We start from the raw sequence: 22101 nt of genomic DNA, 5'->3' as shown, positions 1-22101 counted from the left end.
TACCTTATTTTTTGGAGGCATTGGATTTTCAGATTGATTTTTTTTTAAATGCAGAGCTACCAGCAGATCCATGTAGTTGATTACACTCAATATTTCAGATTTTTAAAAAAATCAATGCACTCTGCACCTTATGCAAAAACACACTAATTTCTTCTAACGAAATGTAAGTCTGGTGCCTGTAATCTTCTCTGCAATCCAGATTTTACCTTCTGAGGTTGGAACTCTGCTGCGTGGAGCGTAGGTAACTTGTGACACCTAGGATTTCTGGCTAGCCCTCACTTAGAAAGATGGTGAGAATAACTACAATTAGCTGATGCCAAATTGATCTTGGTTTTCAAGATTCAGCAGGGAGTCTCGTGAAGGCAAGCAAAGATTGTTCGGGCAGCTGTATGGATTAGTTTATGTCTCTCTTCCAGGCACTCTCCTGGCTGAAAGATTTGTCTTGGGATGTCAATGAAAATAGGTATTGCAATTAGCTTTATATAAATAGATTTGATGTTATTTAACACGATTGCTTATGAAGTTTTTATAGAAGCTTGAAGAAAAGGTGAAGTAAATATTGGAAGTTGTTTGAATATTCCAATATTGGTGCTCTGCCTTTTGGTGTTTTACATGGAGTGAATGCCAGTGCATCTGCTCACGAGGCTTCCCTGCCCTATACCAGCATTTAGCAGTGCAGAAACGTGCAAAGTGCTAAAAGCATTGTTTTCTACTTAACTTGTTGCAATCCTAGGAAGCTTATAGATATTTGTTCAAACCAAATTGCGAGCACTTTTCTCATGGGATAAAGAAGCATTTGAAAAAAAAACCCATCAAAACAAAAACTGTAACTGGAGAATATGCTAACCTAGGCCCTAAAGGCTCAAACTAAATTTGTGCCCCACATTTAAAATAAAAGTTGAAGACTTGGTTAAATTTAGTCTTAGTTTTGGGCAAAACTAAAGTTATTTCTCTTATGTGCCTTAGGTTAAAGCAGTTACATTTTCTGTTATAGCTTAGGAGTAAAGAAACACTGGTTACTAAAAAAAGCAAATAGTAGTTCTATGTGCTGAAACGGGCTCAAAGAGGTAAGATGTCTGTTAACCAAAGGAACATTACATACATTTGGTAGTGTACAATTGTTTTACAAATTACTGGTATTTCACAAAACATTATTCTTTCTGTGTTATGTAAAAGCTAACTGTTACTCCATGCATTTAGTCATGGTGGTTATTGCATGGGTGTGACAGTTTAACTGGAATTCTAGGTGTCATGTGGTTAACCTGGGAAAGAATGTGGTCTTAGTTTCAGATGCAATCTTTTATTTCAGTTTAATACTTTAATTCAGCCTTAAAAAAATAGAGTCAGAAGAGCTGACAGTCAAAATATTTTTGCTCAGCCTTTGTTCCATCAATGACAGTTGCAGAAAAACAAAAGTATCTCATCTGGTTAAAAAATAACCACTTGCTCACAGAATCTTTACAAGAGATCACTATGCTGTGGTTAACAGTGATGGTTTGAAAGTTCAGTGCAATGTAAATGTTGGATTGTACCTTACTTCTCTTTAATTCCAGTGCAATGCTTTTCTATTGCACCACGGATGGATGAAATGAACTATTAAAAAAAAATGATGAACTTATGAAACTAGTTTTATTCTGTAAACACTAGTGGTAAACTATGAACATTACATTTACATCTTTTTCAAAAAGGATCCTTTAATAACTTGCAATTGATAGAAATGTTTCCATACATTTTTATAAACCCATGAAAACAGTTGTTTCACTAGACTGTCTTGCCTTAATAGGAACACAAATATTGGAACACCAAGATCCTGAAAATGAGAGCATGAACAGCCTTGGAATGAATTGATTAGTGTTGTCTAGATGTAGAGGAGTATCAGAAAAGCACTAATGAAATCAGCTAGATTAGGCTTTTAAAACACTCCTGCATGAAGTTTGTAACAAGTAATTCACAGGCTTATGGATTTTTAAATAATTCTTAGGTTGTTAAATATATATGTGGTATCAGTAGCTAATAGCTGGAGCTATGTAATCAATAATCTCTAAACAGATAAATGAATTCGACTGAAATTGATTGACTGTTCAATGGATTTAAATGATTCCATGCAGACTTCTCACTGTATACTCATTCTGAGATATTAAAAATGTCATAAAATTAGGTAGAAATCAGAACATTCTTTTAGATACATATGTTATTACAGCATAGGGTGCAATATAGTGTATTTGGAAACTTCTGTGGATTTGAGGTTTTGCTGTTTACAGTTTTTGCTCAAGTTGAGGATAACTTTGAACAGCCATAACAGCAAAGAAAAATCTTTCCCACGTTAGCAGGCTGTCAGTTCAGGCAGTATACATGCACCAAACAACCTCCTTAAGTCCCAGTAATCTTAGGTACACTTCTCTTTAGTATTCTGTCCTGGTTTGTTTTGTTTTCTTGCTTGCTTGGTTGCTTTTTTCCCCTATTATCTTTACTTTCCTTTTTCTAACCTTATAATAGGAACGATGGCCATGTGTATAGTTGCTCTGCAAGTTAGCATATATATATAACACCTCGTCTTTATGTAGCAATTTAGAAAGCCTGTGAAGCACTTCCTGGCTGTTTCTAGCTGCCACTTGCATATAATGGAGTGCCTCCAAATATTCTTTGGTTTGGAACATCACTTACAGCTGGTGCAGATGGTACATCATCTCTGTGTAAAGCATCACCAAATGGTAGTCAATCACAAGTAACTGTACTGGTATTCAAGGGTGACATTGTTTGTTGTAGTTTGGGGAATTAAATCTTTTCTCTATTCGTACAAGGTTCTTATGAATCTGCAGTATTGTATATTTGCAATAAAGTGTCCAGATTTCTGCTTGAATTCCTTTTTAAAGTTTTTAGGAAAAGACCATTTTAGTCATTTTTTTCCTCATTGTGTCCGTCAGTTTGGTAGGAACATTTACTTTAGATATTTGTGCAAAATTGACAATTTCAACAATTACTGGTTTTTGGTTTTGCACTTCTTGCTATTAACAGGTCCACCTAGACTAATGCTGCACAGACATCCGAGACATGCACAGTAGCATACTTTGTTAGCAAGCATCATCAAAGAGTCTGGTACCTCCAGCCTTTGAGAATGGTGTAGCTAGTGGTACTTTAGCGGCACATCCCAAAGAAGCATGGTCTTAACAGAAACCTTCTCCTTTCTAACCACCCTCCTTAGTCCAATTTATTGAGCAAGTTCCTTGTTGTGTTGCCTCGCCGCCCCCTGCCCAAATCCTTCCCCACTGAGCAATGTGTTATTGCAGTATTTGAGTCACAAGTCCATATAGTAGAGATAGATTTCCCATTGTCAGTGAAAGCCTTGTCCTGCTTTGTGTAGTGCTGCTAGAAGCTACTTTGCACAACATAGTAGTAAGATTTTTTATTGTGCCTTACCTAGGACTGTTGACATTTCTTCATCCTGCAGTTACTTTGCTTTCTGTATTGTTGTCTGGAATCTGGGGGGAAATTCTACCCTTTATTCTGAGTCACTGGGTACATTTCTGCTAGAATACCTGGAGTAATCAAAGTGGATGCAACTTGTAAATTCTCCTGCCTCTGACAAAATTCAATGACAAAGGAAAGATCTGCGAAATGTAGATATTTCCTTCCTTCCTTCCTTCCTTCCTTCCTTCCTTCCTTCCTTCCTTCCTTAACAAATGGAATAGAAGCAAATTCCTATCAGACTTAAGATCTGGGAACACAAGAGTTATGGCTATTTCAATAAGCAGTGATTGAACTCAGGAGTTCCACATTTTACACACACTGGCACTACCCCTCTTTGTTGTCTTTCCAAAGATTTAGTAGACTCTTAAATAAAGGGTGTGAAATTGTTTCTATCTAGTTCTTCCTCTTTCCACATTCATTTAAAGGTATTTTTCTGATCTACATTCATGTTATCATTTCATCCCATAAGAGTGATAAGGTTGTGCCAAAGCATAGGGAGCAAGTCCTTGAAGCAACAGAACAAGGAAGATGACTTACTAGAAGAAAAATGCCCTGGGACATGAATTGCTTTAATTAAAACCTTCAGGCAAAAGTTAGAAGTCTCAAAGTACTTCTCATGTAAATAAGACAGCAATGTCTTACTGCTTTTTAATGTTGTTTGATGTGTATTACAGTTGAGCAAATCTGTTTTGCAGTAGTTATACACTTACTGTATGCATTTGTATCTTTGTATTTTCAGATTGCCATACAGATGTTAACAAGCTTGTTTATGCACAAGAGTCGGGTTCTCAAATATGATATTCTGTGCATAAAAGCAACAGTTGGAGGCTAAACACTGTTAAATTGACCATTAAGAAGAAGTGATTGTACAATAACTTAGAAACTGGGAGTCTCTCTCGGGTGTTGCAGGAGTGAACAGGTTTCTCTGAGACCTCTGGTGATTATATGCATAGGAAAAGTCCCATCAGAGATTAGTCAGTATTTAATCCTAATACCTGCTAGTTTTGCAACACCATGTAGAATAAAACAGTGCAGGTATTCCTTTTTAAGAGGCACTGGTAAGTACGATGTGTTTGTGTCTATACACACACAAATATAGAAATGTATATTTATTTATATAAATGTACATTTATTTCAGTTTCCTAGGTCTCCACAACAGTGAGATGCCAAGCTCTCATTTGAGAGCTTCCACTCAATATCCCACTGACACTGTGGTTCTTTGTCATGCCTCCAGTGAGAGTAAAATACCACTCCCCATCTCCTTTTTCCACTGCTGCCAGTTTTCCTCCAGGCATACTGCCTGATACTAAATCTTAGGAATAATGACAAAAATGGTTCATTATTAAGAAGTTAACCTAGACTATATAGAAACTGACTTCTACTCCCTGCCTTGGTGAGTTTAATGTGTACTTTCCTTCTAAAAAAAAAGAAAAAAGTAAATTCTGCCCAGAATAGCTGTGGGGTTCTCTTATAAAATGTCTGTTTCTGCTTAAGTGGGCTGCTAGTAGATTGGAAGCAATTCATTGCTGCTGATGGCAAAGAGATTTCTGAAACTCATCAGTCCTTTACTGCTAGGAGTCAGCATGGTTTGGTAGATGAAGATCAAGGCTAGAATTTTTTAATGTGGTTTTTTTTTTGAAGGGCATAGTTTCAACCCTTCTTTTTGGGAGTTTTTCTGCCTAGCAGTGGAAGGCTTGCTCACTGTCTCCAGTAATGTTTTGCCATTGTAGAAATGGTAATGTCTGCCTCCCTTAGAGAGTGAGAAACATGAATACTTTTACCTTGTTTGGGATAAATGAAGATACCTTGCTTTAATGCACAGGCCTTAGTGTCAGCAAGGTACGTTTTATCTTCAAATGGTGTTCAACTAAGTGTTAATATTAGCACACAGGCAAACTAAACTTGTTTCCCGTGTACTCTCACGTCCACTAGCATCCCAGATATTTGCTTTGTGAATTTCCTTTATCAAAACTCCTGGGTTATCCTCTGCTGCCACTAAATCCTTCAATTGCCTTTCTTTGGACATCTGGTGGTATAAATTGAATGGTGGACCTCAGACAAGAATATTCTGCCTAGTTACGTTTCTGGCTACTAGTGTGGCAGCAAGTATTATTAGTAGTTATTGTTGTATATATCGATTTGCATTTTCAAACTGCCTTTTGTAGAATACCATTAATGAGCCATGTGGTAATTGGTTTCTTTTTCAGCAGCTTCAGCAGAGATTGTTGTAAGCAAGGTTGCAACAACCAGTGAGATGTCCCAGAACAGGAGTCCTGTTATCTTGCTGTGTTTCACTGGCAGCAGGCCCACTTGCCTGTATTGTAGTCTGGGCCAGTGGTGTGATTCAAGTACAAGTTAGTGGATGTACTTAATTTTGGTTATGCCTCCATTGCTTCCTTGTGATTGAAGATCAGGTGTCTCAAGGTTATGAATATTGGTGTAGTGTCTGTGCTGTTTACATATAAGGTCATCAGTTTATGCTGTAACATAGCTAGTCTTACTCTCTTGATGCAGATAAGTCAGGTCACCAGGTCCCAAGTTCTTCAGTCTTGCGAATCTTGTGGATGATGGAACATGGTATTCTTCTTGCCCCTGGTGAGAAAGGGATGTTTGCATAGGAGATTTGCTCAGTACCTTGCTGTGCTGTGTAAGCAAAGAATCCTTCTATCAATTCATACAAGAACTAACCCTGCCTTTTTAAAGGTCATTTCTGTCTCAGTCAGCTCTTAAAGTTCAAGAGGAAATAAACTGCTTAGAGTTGGCATTTTTCAAGTCAAGTGTCAACTTTCCAAGCCCCCAAGCCAGTGAATGCGGAGGAAGGAGAGATTAATAAGTGAGCTGCTTGGTTGATACAGTGATTGTGCAGAAACGTTCCCATTTTTCTTTCCTCTTTATGGAGCTTTGGAATGAAATGGAACATCATTGAAATATCTCACTTTCTCTTTTTCACTTTGCGATGCAAAAGTATCCAAAGCTCTTTAGAAGTGCTTCTTTTCTCATTAGTCCACTGACAGCAAGCGGAGAGTTTGTCAGCTCCAGTGAAGTAGGACACAAGGAACATTTTATGACAATGCCAATACCTAAAAGCTCCTTTAACCACAGAATCTTATTATCCAGTAAGAATAAAATGCACTTTCGGAAAGCAGCTGAAGGGTAAAGTCTCCAAGCAGGTGCTTGCCCTTAACTGCATTGACGCCTTTTCCCATGCAGGAGACAGTGAATCGATACAGAAATAAACAGGAGGAATGGGCTTTATTAATCAGGTGCAATGGAGGCAGCAGGGGAGATGATAAGGGAAGACAGGTGGCAATCGAAGGGCATGCTGAGCATAGACCATCTATTGGCTGCCAAAGTGCCTATATCGAATGTGGGAGACGTAGGCTGTGGAGGGACCAGCACTGCTAATTGTGATGTTGGGTAGCTCCAGAGAGAGCAGGCTGTGCATCCCGTTTATTGTGCTGGATTTGGTCTTGGCAACCTTTTCCTTTTCTGTTTGTTTTGCTGGCTCATGTAAGCTCTTACTGAAGATTTTCAACCTAAAATTTTCTTCTTTCCTTCACAGAGGAGTTCACAGAAACAAACATAGCAGCAGCATTAGCTTTTTTGCTGTGGTACAAACGATTTTTTTTGAAGTGATAGATAAATCAGTCTTGCCAAGTATCTGGTTTTTCCAATTGTATATTCTAATCCTTCTTGTTTTGCCTGGTACAGCTATGAATTCTTAATAGTAGGCATGCTCTGCCTGCCCATCTTATTGTGGAAAATGGTGGTGATAGTGTATTAAGGGCTGCATTTCCAAATGCCTTTAAAATAGAAATGTTTTTCTGTTTTTCTCTACATGCAGGTGGCCACTTGATGTGAAATCACGTGGTGTTATTTTTTTATGCCCTTTGGGGATTTATGTAGTTCCTGTTTGCTTTCTCTAGATACATATTTGAAAGAAGAGCTCTTTAGAATGTTTGAGTCTTTGAATTTTTTCTTTGGAAAGCCCTACTTGTTATTGTCACCTGAGATTGCTAACAATGAACATTGTGTGCCTCTTAACCAGAGGGAAGATCATTAGCTGACCTCTTCTTGCATGAGAAGTTGATTCACGGTCCTTTTAGTTCCTGTTTGCATTCTAACAGAAATACATGAAGACAGGTGCTGCAAAGAGTCCTGGCTCTTCCTGGCAGGGGAAGGTGAGGACCAGCCTGATTGTTCTGGTCTGTAACATCTGCTGCTCCAATCACCTCTTCTTACAGCTGTTGAACAGCACAGATTATGCACCTCAACCTTATCTTCATCTGTGTCATTGGGATGTCGGTGATCTACAGCCACTTTTTGTCTCCTCTTTGGTGCACTGTCCTTTCCGCTGTCCTCTGCAAAGGCTGCACCTTTAGGATAGCAAAGTCTGGATGTAGTTGGAGCTGTGCTGTGTGGTGGCATCTGGGAATGAAGCAGTTCTCTGTGGAAATGCCCTCTCTGTTCTAAGCACTGATAAGACCTGAACACAAGTGTATACAATAGATAGCTATGGCCTTCTTACATATTAGGAGATTTTTGGCAGGTTTTGAATCCTTTTTTTTTTCTGATGGGAAGCTTATGGTATCAGAGATCAGCTGGACCACTTAGTGGCAAATTGTACCTGTGAGAATAGACCTTTTTTCCCCAGCTACTAATTTATAATTTGGAAATTAAATATGACTCATGTATGAAAGAGATTAAATGACAACATATTCACCTAAGACAATTCAACAAAAATGTGCACCTGAGTAAAATCTAAGCTAGATGAGACCTGTTGGTGTGCATTACAAATAAACAAACCCTCTTATTTTAACTCTTTTCTCCAGATTTATGATCAGAGCAAAAATCAACCTAAACCAAACATCAATGCCAGAAGCTTTGAGAGAAATCTAATAAAGGAGCAAATACACAGTGATACTTCTCATGTTTTCCTCAGTTTGAATCTTAAGGATTTCTTGAGCTGAAGATAATACCTTTTTGTATTTAATAGCCCATGATGAATTTGCCTCCATTAATTTGTTTAATTCTTCAATTGAAAGAGGCAGTGAACAATTGCTCCTTCTTCACCTCCTGCCACTCATGATTTTGCAGACTCACGATTGTTTTCATTCTTCTCAGACTGCAGTGGCAGAATATAGTGCAGCTAAACATCCAATTTTCTGCATCAAATCAGTTCTTTCTAGCTATTGAATATTGTCCAGAGTAATATCTGACAGGGGCACAAGAGTTTGGGTGGTAAAGATTTATCAGGGCTGGTCTTCATTATTCTCCATTAGATGGAGAAATTGTGCCAGTGTGGTCAAGTGAGTATTAAAAAACAGAACAGGAGCAAGAATGTTTGCTATGTTAGAAATGCATACCCAAATCACTGTGGACTGGGAGCTAGGAAGTGAGCAGATGAAGCAGAACTGATCCCAGTGTGACTGGAGGGTCTGACAGATGCCATCTCTTCCTGGGAATAGCACAACACTTGGTATTGCTTTGCATTATGGGAAGCACTGTTTTCAAACAGCTCTGGTATCCCACAAAGTAGCTCTGTAATTGTGTGCTGATTTTGCTATGGAGAAACTCCCACAGAGGTGAAAAAAGGCTGTGCTTCTTCCACATATTGGGAAAGAGAGAGATGAAGAGTGTTGAATCAACCACCATGTCCAAAAACATCTCATAAGCAACTCCATAGGAAAGTGAGACAAGTTAGCCCAAAGGCAACTTTGGTGCAACCTGAATTAGAGGTTTTTGTGTGACTTCAGTGATGCTGATGTTTGGCTTGGAAAGGAAGAGGTGAGTTCTCTATCATTCTGGATCAGACTTAGTGTTTCCAAATGTAGATACGATGGTATGAGCTGTTACAAACCCTGCAACTGAGACACTCACTGATTGTGCAAGGACTCCTACTGCATTTTAATTCAGTGTAAAACTGCTGGGTTAAAAGGACCACAGAAACAATCTGAATGCTTGTACGATGGATTATGATGATGTGCTGCTGAAGACAGAAACTCTTCACACCATACCTGTTGAATCCACACTGGATTACCATCACTGAACTTCCAGCATTTCAATGTTGGCCCAAGGAGCTGGTTGATGAGTGATTTGTGATACCAACCGGGTGAAACCAAATTACATTGAGCAACGCTGTTCTTTTATGAGTGATACAGAAACAAAATGACTTGGTTACCAAGTCTTTAAATTCATTTCCCTATCACAACTTTACCATAAAATAAAGCATCTGACCTGGCTGCTTATCTAGTGATTTTGAAACCTGAAACTGCCATGTAAAGGCTATTTACATGTCCACCTGACTGGTTACTGTATCAAGTATTCATTACAAAAAGATTGCATAGCATATAGTGTTGTTTTATTAAACATTAAAAAATATTGATGCAGAAGAGTTACTGTAACAGGGCTATAAATGTAGTAGTCTGGCAGTTCTCCTTCCACGGTGACAGCTTTATTCCTCATGCCTTATATTGGTTTAAGGGTTCTTTGAGCTAATTTGGGGGGTGGAAATCAGAGGAAAGTAAGTCTCTTTGCCCTGCAGCTAAGTCCTAACAGTGTCAACAGTACAGTGGAAGATTCAAATAGTGCTGTGGATTTCTGAGTGGTAACAGGGAAAACAAATGTCCACTGAATGTTTTAGAAATAAGGTTAGCAGGACTTCATTAGTAAGTCTGATCTGGGCATATCCTTTTCATGGGAGAAGTCACTGCTTTGAAACAGTGTCAGAGAAAACAGTTTGCCTCTGCTCAGCTGCCCAAATACTCTGCTTGAGCAGAGTGAGAGTGTACAGTTATACAGAGAGTGGGGCTACAGAGCCACTGTAAAAGAAACAGAAAATATTCACGGTGTGACAATCTGGTTTGGAAAGATCCCAGTCTCTTTAATCTCATTACCTGACACCAGAGGGCTGGAGACCAGCTCTTCTCTATTTTGTTGACTCTGTATTAGCTTATATGTGTACCCAAAACAGATATATACCAGGATGGAAAGTAATTTAACTGGGATGAAACTTACCCCTCACTGGATGTTTTGGGGGCAGATTCAGCTAGCTCTACTGTTATTCCTCACTCTTGTTCTTAGATATATGTTCTTGCTTTTATGCTTTTTTCAATTTAAAGTAACGTTTGCACATGTGGAAAATAGGTACCTGGAAGGCAACATCAGGGTTGCAAGGTGATACTCTCAGAGATTAGGAAATGGCAGAACTAAATTCACCTTGATACCTCCTATACCATGCCAAATTCCTGTTTCCCTTGGCAGAGATGGTGGATTACGTTGACTTAATGAGCAGCTATTTATGTTTTTCTACAGAAACAAACCCATTATTATGTTAGTTATTTCTTATACTAGTCCTGTTATACCAGGTGCAAACCAAGGAGGAACTGTGGCCTTATTTTGGGCATGCCATTCTGGAATATGTAGAACTTGTCTTTAAAAACATTTAGCATAACCCAAAGCTTCATATGTTACAAGTAGCTGCTACTGATTTCAGTGCCAAGCACTTAAGCTCAGCACAAGAGATTACCTAATGACTAAGCACCAAGGACTGCCTTTGAAAAGTTCATGGTATCAACTTGGAGCTCTGGCTACAGGCACAGGAACTAGGTTTTTTTGGAGACTTTCAGTTGCCTTAATGTGAGACCGTTCACTTTAAGCAATTTCTGTGCTTCATTAATCTTCTAAATTCTGCAGCAAATGAGGCAGAGATCCTGCAGAAAACAGATGCAGTTAGCAGTGAATCCTGATTTGTTAGAGCACAGTAGAAAGGATAATACGTGTCACATTGTTTGTGCCCAAGGACATGATGGCACTTGGAAAATTAATAGTTAAAGGTCAGGTTACTTGATCATGGAATTTTTAAGATCTTTGCATCTTAATATGCTTCCATATTTTGGATGTAATGATTAGCAGGTCTGTTACAATGCTGTGTTTAATATGGCTTGTATCATGGTAGACTGCTTTGACATAAGTTGAGTCAAAGCAGGTGGGAGGCAGATATGAGATGAGATTAATTTGGTGCTTGTGAAAAAGAAAAGCCAAGAACAGCAGTGAGTTGGGAGTTCTTGTCAGATACCTAAGTGACTTCAGGCACTCCTTTATGTTTATCTGTGCCAATGTCCTATGGGTAAGTGCTAGAGGGTAGTACTTAATTGTTTGGGTTTATTTGTTGTCAACAAGTCTCCATTATGAATTCTCTTCTGAGTCCCCAGTGAAAACCTGGACAGGTTTTCATCACGTAACTTGGAAGGGCTTTTTCCCTGACAAAAGCCTAATGCTGAACTGCTGAGCCGTGGCTTTGAATGTTATTGAGAATTATGATGGAGGTCCATCACTGAATTGTTCTGCAGGAAATATGTCAGACAATTGTGTTTCTGTGAATTCATTCAGGTAGTCTTAGATTCAAATATTAAAAAAGAAGAAAGTGTTGGAACAGTAATATCCAATACTCATTTCAATACTCATTTCACTGCGGAGTACAGTAATGCTCAGTGGAAATGAGGTCTCATTGGAAAAGGTCATTTGAAACAGATTCGCAGAACCTTCGTGAAGCTGTAATGAGTCACGAGTTGGTGAGGGCTTACTTGTTAGATTGCAATGGAGGGTTTAATGTTTTGTTTTTCTCATCTAAACACTTTGACCCTCTTCATTTTATTAAGATAAGCTATTATCTAACTGTCAAGAGCCTAGAATTTCAGCAGATTTGTTTGCTGACAATTTGGTTCAGCCCAGCCATTCTCCTACTCCTTTCCTTACTTCAAGCAAATTTTCCCTTTTCTTTTTTGCTCCTGTTTATCAGTCTTTCATCCTTTACAGATAGTCAGTTCTCATGCTGCCTGTTCCCAGATGACTTTTCGTCTCTCGTGATAAGAGTTGGTTTGATTGTATAATGGAAATTGGAAATGTTCTTAGTTGCTCATGATGTTCACGTCACCAGTGGTCTGTGCTGTGTTGTGCTTCACACCAGTGCTGGTGAGCTGGACCCGTGACCTGACAGCTTGCAGGGAGGGAGAATACATACAGAATTTAAAGTATTTACAGGAGATCTTTTACAGTGCACATGGTACTGGTTTGGGTTGAGAAAACAATGCAATGCCTTCACTTGACTTCCCACTTTTTATTGTGCAGCAAATTGAAATCCTTAACATGTGTATTTAGGGATGAGAGGAGTTGATGAGGAAGAATGGAAGTAGATGGAGAAGCAGAAAAGACTAGTACAAGAAGAGTGAGAAGTTTTGACTTTTCTTCATCATATTTAGGCATGGCCATGAATTCTTCCAGCCTACAAGTGTGATTATAAATTGGTAACTGATGGGGCCAACTGCATTATTCATTATGGTTCAAATTGAAATGAAATCGTGGAGGGCAATTTTCTGTCTCACACTTCAAGGTCAGATGAGAGTATTTATTATTCCCTCTCTGTTTATCTGTGAATGCAAATTGAATTTAGTGATTCAAATTGATGAAATGTTAGAAATATAAAACTCATCAGAGCCGACATGAAGAGAAATTACTGAGTAGAGCTGGCCAGTGACTTCACCATCCCATGTACAGGCCTCTGCTTTGATTAGTAATTATTTCAGTCTCTGGGTTTTATCATTCCCAGTTTTGTTTCAGTTGTTGTCATTTTTGTTTTCAAAGAAGAAAAGTGTAATAACACTTTGAAGCATTTAGAATTTGAATTAGGTGATATAAATAAAGCCGGCTGCAAAGAGGATGCTTGGATCCTGGTTGGAGAGAAGGTTTTCTTTCAAAATTCCTCCTTGGGGTTACTTTTTGGGGGCTTGCTTGTTTGTTGCTTTTCCTCTCTCCTTTGACAGTTCCCTTTCCTCAGTATTTCGCCCCCTTGCAATGCACTGAACATTCAAAGCTGCTCTGCGCTGAGCTGTGGAAGGGAGCAGCCATTCTCCATCTTTTGGCTCTAAAGCTCCATGTGTTTCCTTGCTGATGTACCACACGCAGACTTACCTTCCCCACCAGCCAATATTGTTAGGAGAGCAAAAGCTTGGACCTGCTAAGGGGACCAGAAGAGAATGGCTCTCTTATTGAAATAATCAGAATGGAGATATTCTCTTCCCAGCTTGCTGGAATGCATTTTGAACAATTTAAGGAACATCTTGGCTCAGTTTGCTGTTATCAGTCTGTGGTCAGAAGGCATTGCTGTAGCATGCTTCCTGTTCTCTGCAGTCTTGGAAAGACACTTTTAACTTGTACAGGGTGGATTATTCTTATCTCAGAGTGGGAGTGGAAAATCCTTATCAGTGAATGCTCTTTAAAAATAAGCAGTCCTCCATAATTGCCAAATGGCACATACAAAATTATGGTACAAGGATAGATGATACATGCTGTGCAGGCTCTCTGCTGTGTCAATAATCATAGAGAACTGTTGTTTCTAACTCCTGCTTTTTATTTACATGCATTTATTAAGAATATTTAGCATTTCCTTCTCTGCCAAGCACTGCAAAGGGAATCAGTTTGCTCGGGATGCGGATGTGTTTGACATATTGCTGGTTCAGAACAAGAACTATGAGCATTTGGACATACCACAAGCCTAAACAGATTCGTCTACGTAAGCTACTGTTTCTCCTGTAGCCAGTTTTACTGAAGACAGGAGCATTTTTAAGTTAGTAATTATGCAACAAGCAATGTGGTTTTTAAGTGTCAGTAAAAGTTTTATTCACCAAATAAATGCCTTTAACAGAAGCTTTGGCCTTATGAACACTTCAGGTTTGGACATTTATGTCTGTAGTTATCTCACCTTTGAAGTATTTTATGTTCTGGAATTCAGTGATGGATGTATTTGACAAACTATGCATGTTTCAACTTAAAACTAAAACAAACCACAGAAGTCTCTCTATTAATTAAGCCGTGCTTTCACTCTCATCTTGATGTTGGATGTAGAAAGCATGTTTATCGGTGTGCCAGTAAATCTCATGTCGAGTGGCTGATTAAATATCTGCTCAGATAGAGCCACACTGACCTTTTTGTTTTGGCAATGTTCCTGCTTTTGATTTGTTTGGGTTGTTGCAGTCAGCAAAGTCATGTGTGGTGTACCAACCATGTTGACCCCATAATGAGAGGAAGCAGAGGGTGCCTGATATGAATTTATTTTACTAAATCCTGACTCCTGCCAGTCAATTATGGCTATTGTACCAGAGCTGAGACAAAAAATTTGTGTCATTTCTATTCTGTAACTGTTCACTTTGAAGGAACTGCATTTCTCTGTCTGATATTTATGCTGCTGGTTAGGCAGTAAAATTAAATACTGTCCCAATGATAAAACATATTGTTAGTGTGCCATACCAATAAATCTTCAAACATCTGTCTGCTTCTTACCCATTTTATCTGTCCACACTAGCAAAATCTCTTTATGTTGTTCCTTCATTATAAATTCAGTATGATTCAAGTCTTCTTTGTATGTAGAGCAGCAGTGGGACATATGAATGCTTATTTTTGAATGATTTCTGATTTATGGAAGCCTGATAATGGTAAGTTATATAAAAGGTCTTTGAGAAAATATGAAGTGTGAACCCTGAGAAACTTTGCAGGTGTTTGCTGGAGACTTGGGAGAAATAAATAACAAGAAGAAAACTTGTTTTCACACTGATTTTCTGTAGGAGTATTTCATACATCTCTCTATAAGGCACAGTTAACAATTTATATAAAATATAGCCCATGTGATAACTTCCACTAAAGATGTTAATATTTTGTATCACTGCTCCTTCTGGATGGAGTAAGCAAGTAACAGGTACCACGGAAATATTGGCCTCCACGGTTCCCACTTATGCACATCACAGGAGCAGCGCAGTGTCTGACAGCAGAGATAGATGTTGCCGCTTCAGAATATTCACAGTTCTGTATGCAAAGAGTAAAGGAAGCATCTTATTAGATGTCAAACAATCTTATTTTAATAAAAGTTAGCACCCAAACCTTTGACTTTTGAGCTGAAATACTTGTAGCACTAAAATAATCTCCTCCTCCCTGATGTTTGTTTTTCTAGTTTACCTGGCTTAAATTTATTAGTTTAGGCAGCTCTATACTGCAGCAGTGTTCTCAGAGCTCCCATCCATCTCTTCAGCAATGCTTTATAATGAATCATTTTTTTCCTTTTTAATGTAAAATGAAATTTTTCTGTTTTGCCAACCCTTCTTTCCTGTGTCCTGTCCCTTTTTAAGTCAAACTATCTTTGTCATCATCTTCTCCCTTCTATTTTTCCATTTTAATTCCCATCCCAGATGGTGGTGGTTCCTGTCGAGGCAGATTAGGGAGAGGCTGAGGGGAGAAGTCTGCCGGAAATTGGAGGTTGGAAGGAGCCTTGAGGGAGGGCTCAGACAGGGATTTCCTGCTGCTATCCACTGGAAGACATGCTGCACCATCATGTTGACTTATAAGACCTGGGGGAGGAGAACTGGAATGAAAAATAACATTTTTGTTTAAGTTCTCTTTCCCAGTGTGGTTTATGTATTTGCTGTACTGTCTGTAAATGTGTAGTTACGTTGAGAAGGCTGCAAGTTGTCAAGCCTCAGGAATGGATGTGCTTTTCTTCATCCAAATGTCTTGCTACAGAACAATTTCCCTTGCTCGTTTTTGCCTCATTAGCTTGGTGCTAACCTTTTTATTTTGGACTCTGTCATGAAGACGTTGATAGTTGCAGTGTGTTTCTTTTTTCTGTTATGTATATGCAATAGCACTGTCATCGTGTTTTCCCTCTGTGCATCCTCAGTCTTCCCATTCTGGTTTTCAGTGCTTTCTCTTTGATGTGATCCTTGTTTCTGACAGTTGGCCCTGGTATGTGCAAGTGTCTCATCTTTTCCCGAGTCGCAACGTGACCCAGACAGTCTTGTTCTTCTAATTGTCTCTGTGCTGCCATGGACCTCTTGTTTTCCTCTCAGGTTGATAATATGTGCTGGTTTTGTCATCTGTTTGCTTTCCCTGTTACATTTTAGTATCTCTGAGGTAGTAACTTGGCTACTGAAAGGGTGAAATGATTAAAATAATGTTATGGAGATGATAGGGGTGGGGGGGAGGAAGCTGTCAGATACTTTTTGTAATGTTTTGAAGGAGATTATTAAATATAGCCTTAGTATTCACTGTCTGTCATCATTGTTCTCAGTCTTTCAAAGAACATTCTGGAAAATTAAGTTTTATCATTAAGATTACATTAAAGTGGATTAAAGAAGGGAAGAGCAAAATATGAAGAGTCTCAACAACTCAGAACAGAAAGATGTTGGTATCTCATTCACTGGGATGTGGAACAAGGAACATTAATAGGCTGATAAACAGAACTGACTTTTTCTCTTTAAGGCTTTAAAGATTTACTTTGAACTTGCAAAGATTTTTAAAAGTGCCAATTCTCCAAGCTTATATTGAATGGAGAACTTTGGGCCTATTTTATTTTTAATGCTCATTTTGAGTGAGAAGTTACTTTTGGAAAGCCGTTAAGTGTCCTTAGCGTGGAAAAAGAGTGCCCCTGTCTAGCTTGAATGGCATCTGCTGCTGGGCACCTACCTGCAAATCCTGTTTTGCTTCAATAAAGAGTATGACTTTTCTTTTTAGATTTTCTCTTATAGAGACAGTTTATGTTGTATTGTTGCAGTTGCTGGAAGAATTACCAATCTGTCCTAAGAGAGGAAGAAAGGATCTCAATAATTTGCTTTGGCATGGTGTGGAGTGTTGTAAGGACGTTGAATTTTATGCTTCCTATAGCGAGGAAACCTACAGTAACAGTCAGTTCGGAGAATTTGAGTCTTGTCTCTGCTTTCATAGACTTCTCTGGCATTTAATTTTTTTGTACATTAACATCACATTTGAACTGAGGCTGAAATGTAAACAGATGATGGTTTTCTTTCCAACAGCAGGCAGTGGCTGAGGAAATTGCCCATATGTCTCTCTTTACTTAACTTTTGTCTAAACCAGTCATTTTCCAACTTAGTTCTAGAGGTGCATATGTGGCTGAAGGTCTGTACTCTCCATGAGATGTGAATCACAAATATTTTTCATCATTTCAAGAAGGGAAACCTGGCACATATCTCATTTTTCTTTGTGAATGTCAACTCAATCATAATCTGTCAGTTCACTCGGCATTTATAGAAATAGGTCACAATACTGGGAGATTAGAGAAAAAAGATTTCTCCATTGTCCTATCAAAATGTTTTGCAATAATTAAATGTGAGGAGATTCTGGTTGTTTTGTGGTATTCAATCTTATGTTTGTGAGGGTTTTTTCTGTTCTGACTCTAATCAGGACTAAATTTCTTTGATAGAGCAAATAATATTTGCAGTAAGGTTTCTGTGCTTGTTTTTCTAATGTCCTATTAAGTCTCCACAAAACTGAATTTGAGATATCTGCTGATGGGGATAGGAGCATCCAGTGTAAGGCTGGCACTGCTTCATGTTCCATCATCATAGATACTACTCCTGGGCACAGATTCCCCTTTTAACTGATTAATTAAAACAGAACCAAGGAAGTGGTGGTGCCCTGGTAATGAAATTATCCATTTTCAAATGCAGATTTGAAGCCCTCTTGATGAACTTTCCCACCTGAATACAATGAAGAGACTATTTCACAGTCCCTGATTAGTAAATTGGTCTGTCAATGGTTCCAAACTGAACTGGAGCTTAAAGAGGCTTCTACTTCATCCAGTGTTTTAAAATGCATATTTTTCTTTGAGGAGGAGGATTTTGAGTTAGGGGGACAGCTGCTTGAGGATTTTGGTGAATACCTACATAAATATCCCAAAAGGTACAATTTGGTGATGTGGCAGTGCAAAACGTACTTGATTGATGCTAAGAGTGTCTTTTAAGGCAATGTTCCCTTTTGGGTCTATCAAAACAGTACCTTAATGTTAGTGTTATTTTTTGAAAAGCATTTTAATTTATTTTCTTTTAATTATAATGATAAAGAATTCCCCTCTGAAGCACTCATTTTCTGGTGTGGTTTTTAGCATCAGAGAAACAAACATCTCTTCTTGAGTAAACTAGAGACATTGGGTTTGATTTTTATAGCTTGCTTTTGAGGGTTTTTGACTTGTGTGCAATACTGCTCACTCTTTACATACTGGAAGTTAGTGCAGTCTCAGATAAACATGTCACACTTAAATTATGAACTGACTCTTAACTGCAAGAATTATTTCACTCTGATTTTGTTACCGATCAAGTTCTTTGCCAGCATACTTGATCTGTGCTGAGCTGGTTGATGTGTGCCTTGGAGCAGCTGTCCATTAGTGTCCCAGTAGCAGACTGAGCGCCTGAAGGGCATGCATGAAGAACATCTCCAAGAATACATGGATAATTGTGCGTCACCATGTCATGCTGCACAGAGAGTTGAGAAGAACAGGGACTAAGCTATGCTGGCTTAATTGAGAATCAAGTCCACGTTGCAAAAGAAGTGCTAATCACCTAGCCTCAGAAGACATTTCTCTTCCAATACAGGCTGCTGGCAAGAGCAACGTGCAGGTGGTGACTATAATTACTTGCTGAGTATTATCTGCCTGTCAAAGCTGATCATATTAAACCTCAGTTCTACTTTGTTAGAAAAGAAGAAAAGATAAAGTAGAACTTAAGATTGTACATTGTCTGTTGAAAACAAGGCATCTTCTCAAAGGCAAAATGGTTGATTTTTTAAATAGATATGCAATGATTGTATATGTGAGGTTCCAGTAATTTTCTTGTGCTGAACAAGAAGGCTGTCACTGGGATAGTGGTTCTCTCATATCTTTCTGTGAGAACAGCGATTAATGAGACTGCAACTACTCGGTTTCCAGTGGTGCAGCTGTAAGATGAAATGGCACCAGTCCCACTGTCCTGGTATCATGGTGATACTTCTCAAGTTTTTCTGAGCTAACTAAGAGGCAGTGGTCAAGATTTCACAGGTCTGTATTATCTTTTAGTGCCCGAATACTGGAGAAGGCCCGGCAGCAGCTACAGGAGGAAATACTGCGAATTCAGAGCCAGCTCTTGGATGAGAAGAAGAAGCGTGAGCAGCACGAAGCGCTGGTCAGACGGCTGCAGAAACGTGTACTGCTACTCACCAAGGTCAGTTTCCTGATCATGTTTGGAAAAGGCCATGTCTTTATTTCTTTCCTCCAGGTTTAGTCCTTGCTATTTCTTCATTCTTTACCCCTGTAACTGGTACTACAAAGTTGCCGTGGGGTCTTCACATAGCAGGTGCTATAAGGGACATGAAACTTGTCTTTTGGGCTGCGTTAGACTAACAGTACCAGTACATCCTGAGGCTTTGCTAGTGTTCCCCCCAGCCGGGCTCATGCTGTGTTGGCAATATGTGACATTGTCTCGGGCTTGGCATTTGTGTGAGGGCAGAAAATTGAATCATGTTGTCACTAGAGTGTTTTGAGCCATTGAAGGGAATTTATAATGGCTTTTGGCTGCATTGCCTCCTTTCCTAAAGAGAACGAAACGACGGCACCTTGTCAACTGTTCCTGTGGAAAAACAATTTACAGAGAGTAAGAGATTCGCCTTCCTCTTATGCTGAAAGTCTGTTTGAATGTAATGGTAGGCACTAGACCAGTAAATTGAAAATACATTTTAAGATTCTTTCTATAGGATATATCAAAGAAGTCTGCATTACCCCGTATCAGGTATGCTCTCGTGATGAAATTCTATACAATAATTTTGAAGTCTGTAGAGCATTTGAAAACTTTCTATTAAATTCTGAAAGCACTCTTTACCCAAAGGGAATAATAATTCTCTGTAGTCAGAATGATAGGTACTTCACTTTCCAAGAATACTTCTCACAAAACTTCACTCATCTGAGCAATCTCCATACATTATAAAGCTGCCCACGTAAGTAAGCTTGTGTGTGTGCATAAGGTCAGACTCGAGTAGTTAGAGCGTGTGAGAGTGAGCCAGGCACTTCACTGTGTATGGGGAGGAAAGGTGCTGGAATGGGAGTGTCTGGGCAAGAGGGAAGGGAGCTGTTCTGTTGCTTGTGTGTTAAGCTTTTATTTTCAGTGTCAACCAAAGCACTTTGATCTATTTTAATTGCACTGCACGCATTTCTGTGGAACTTCCTGTCATTGTTAAGCCAAAGAGTCTGTGATATATGGTGCACTAAGCTGGGCTTCTTGAAGCATGAGGCAACCACTTTACAAGAGGATATTCTATCAGATCTTCTTGCTGCAGACTTTGATGCCATGGATAGTCACATAAATGAGAAGAGAAAAATGATAGCAGTTCTTTCTGCTTCACACTGAGGTAGGCGCTGCAGTCTGGGTGGATGGACCAAACTCTTTCCATGGAAACAGAAAAGGCATCTTTTCTCCACAGTCAGAACCTCCAGCAGGAGACAGACCTCCATACTGTTCTAGTTTGGTACTAGCATGGCTGAATACAACACAGGCAAATACTGAACCAAGTAAAAATCCTTCCTTTACAGGTTTTTCAGCTGTCTAGCATTGCACTGGGCTGCTCAGCCCTCAAGAAAGTTTCTGATACGTTTTTTAAAGTATACCCTTTGTTAACTAATTTCCAGTCTTCTGCAGAAACATGTTTTGTTGTTAGTTTCTTTCAGTACTGAACAAAAAGACAACAGTACTTTGTCATGTCATGGATTGTACCCTAATTTATACAGAAGGACACAGCCTTTGCTTTGTTATCCTCCCCCTGAAGAGTAGAGGAAAAGTTGGAAATGCCCTTCATGAGACCAGGACAAATAAATTTTTGTTTTGAGAGTGGAAGTTTTCAGTATGCTAGAGTGATTCCTCAACTGACCTGTTTTAAAGGAATAAAGAGTTTACTCTTCTCTGAAAATTTATATTCTATCCAGAGAATACTAGGGGTCCTTTGTGAAGAAGTACATGCATTATGGTACTTGGTCAATCTATCCTTGGCACTGTTTCTCCCACTGGTTGCTCTTCTCATGCAAAATCAAAGAAAAAAATTCATTTAATTAAAAAAGTATGATATTGTGATTTAAAATGAGATTAAGCAAATATATTGCCTGTTAAAATAATTATTTTACATTGAAAGCATATCACCTAGAATGGTATTTAATCATCTAATTAGTGGCATCAGTACTACAGTGTGCTGCTATGTAATTTGAGAATGGAAAAGATGAGCTGTCTGTATTGAATCTTTGTCTTGTTAAATGGGACTGTGAAAATCTAATTTGGGGGAAACTATTATATATATGATTGAATTGCTATTGCTTTTGATAGTGTGATTTTTGCATTTGTGTATATTTGACCCTGTAGTAGGGCAGTGAATCTGTTCTCCCATGCCGAGCAAATAAGGATTAAAAGGCATCAGACATGTTTAACAATGCAAGTTTAATGCAGTAACAGATATCCTTTCTTTGGGCTCAAATTGTAACCTGGAAGTCTCAGGCATTTGGATATGTCTTAAAAGATCAGTAGAAACTGATAAGCTGTTCTTCCTTTCATATTGTTGTCCTACAAAACAGAATTTAGTACCTGGTGTGCAATGAGCCAATCTATACACAGTTGAGCTACTGCTTCATTGCACATTTGTGCTGGGTGGCATCATAGAATCATAGAATGGTAGGGGTTGGAAGGGACCTTTAGAGGTCATCTAGTCCAACCCCCCTGCAGAAGCAGGGTCACCTAGACCAGGTCACATAGGAACATGTCCTGGCGGGTCTTGAAGACCTCCAAG

General features: G+C 38.9%; 1 protein-coding gene across 1 annotated transcript in view; it reads left to right on the top strand.

Annotated features, from left to right (window-relative positions):
• Positions 1-22101, top strand: part of MAD1L1 (mitotic arrest deficient 1 like 1) — a 374437-nt gene that overhangs the window by 94854 nt on the left and 257482 nt on the right. Inside the window, exon 11 of the mRNA XM_061992527.1 lies at positions 19358-19502. Coding sequence (XP_061848511.1) covers positions 19358-19502 — 145 coding nt within the window. The remainder of the gene's footprint in view (positions 1-19357; positions 19503-22101) is intronic.

Source organism: Colius striatus, chromosome 3 (assembly GCF_028858725.1).
Source record: "Colius striatus isolate bColStr4 chromosome 3, bColStr4.1.hap1, whole genome shotgun sequence".
Taxonomy (NCBI): Eukaryota; Metazoa; Chordata; class Aves; order Coliiformes; family Coliidae; genus Colius; species Colius striatus.
The sequence above is the reverse complement of the archived record's forward strand: the minus strand, read 5'-3'. Positions and strand labels throughout refer to the sequence as shown.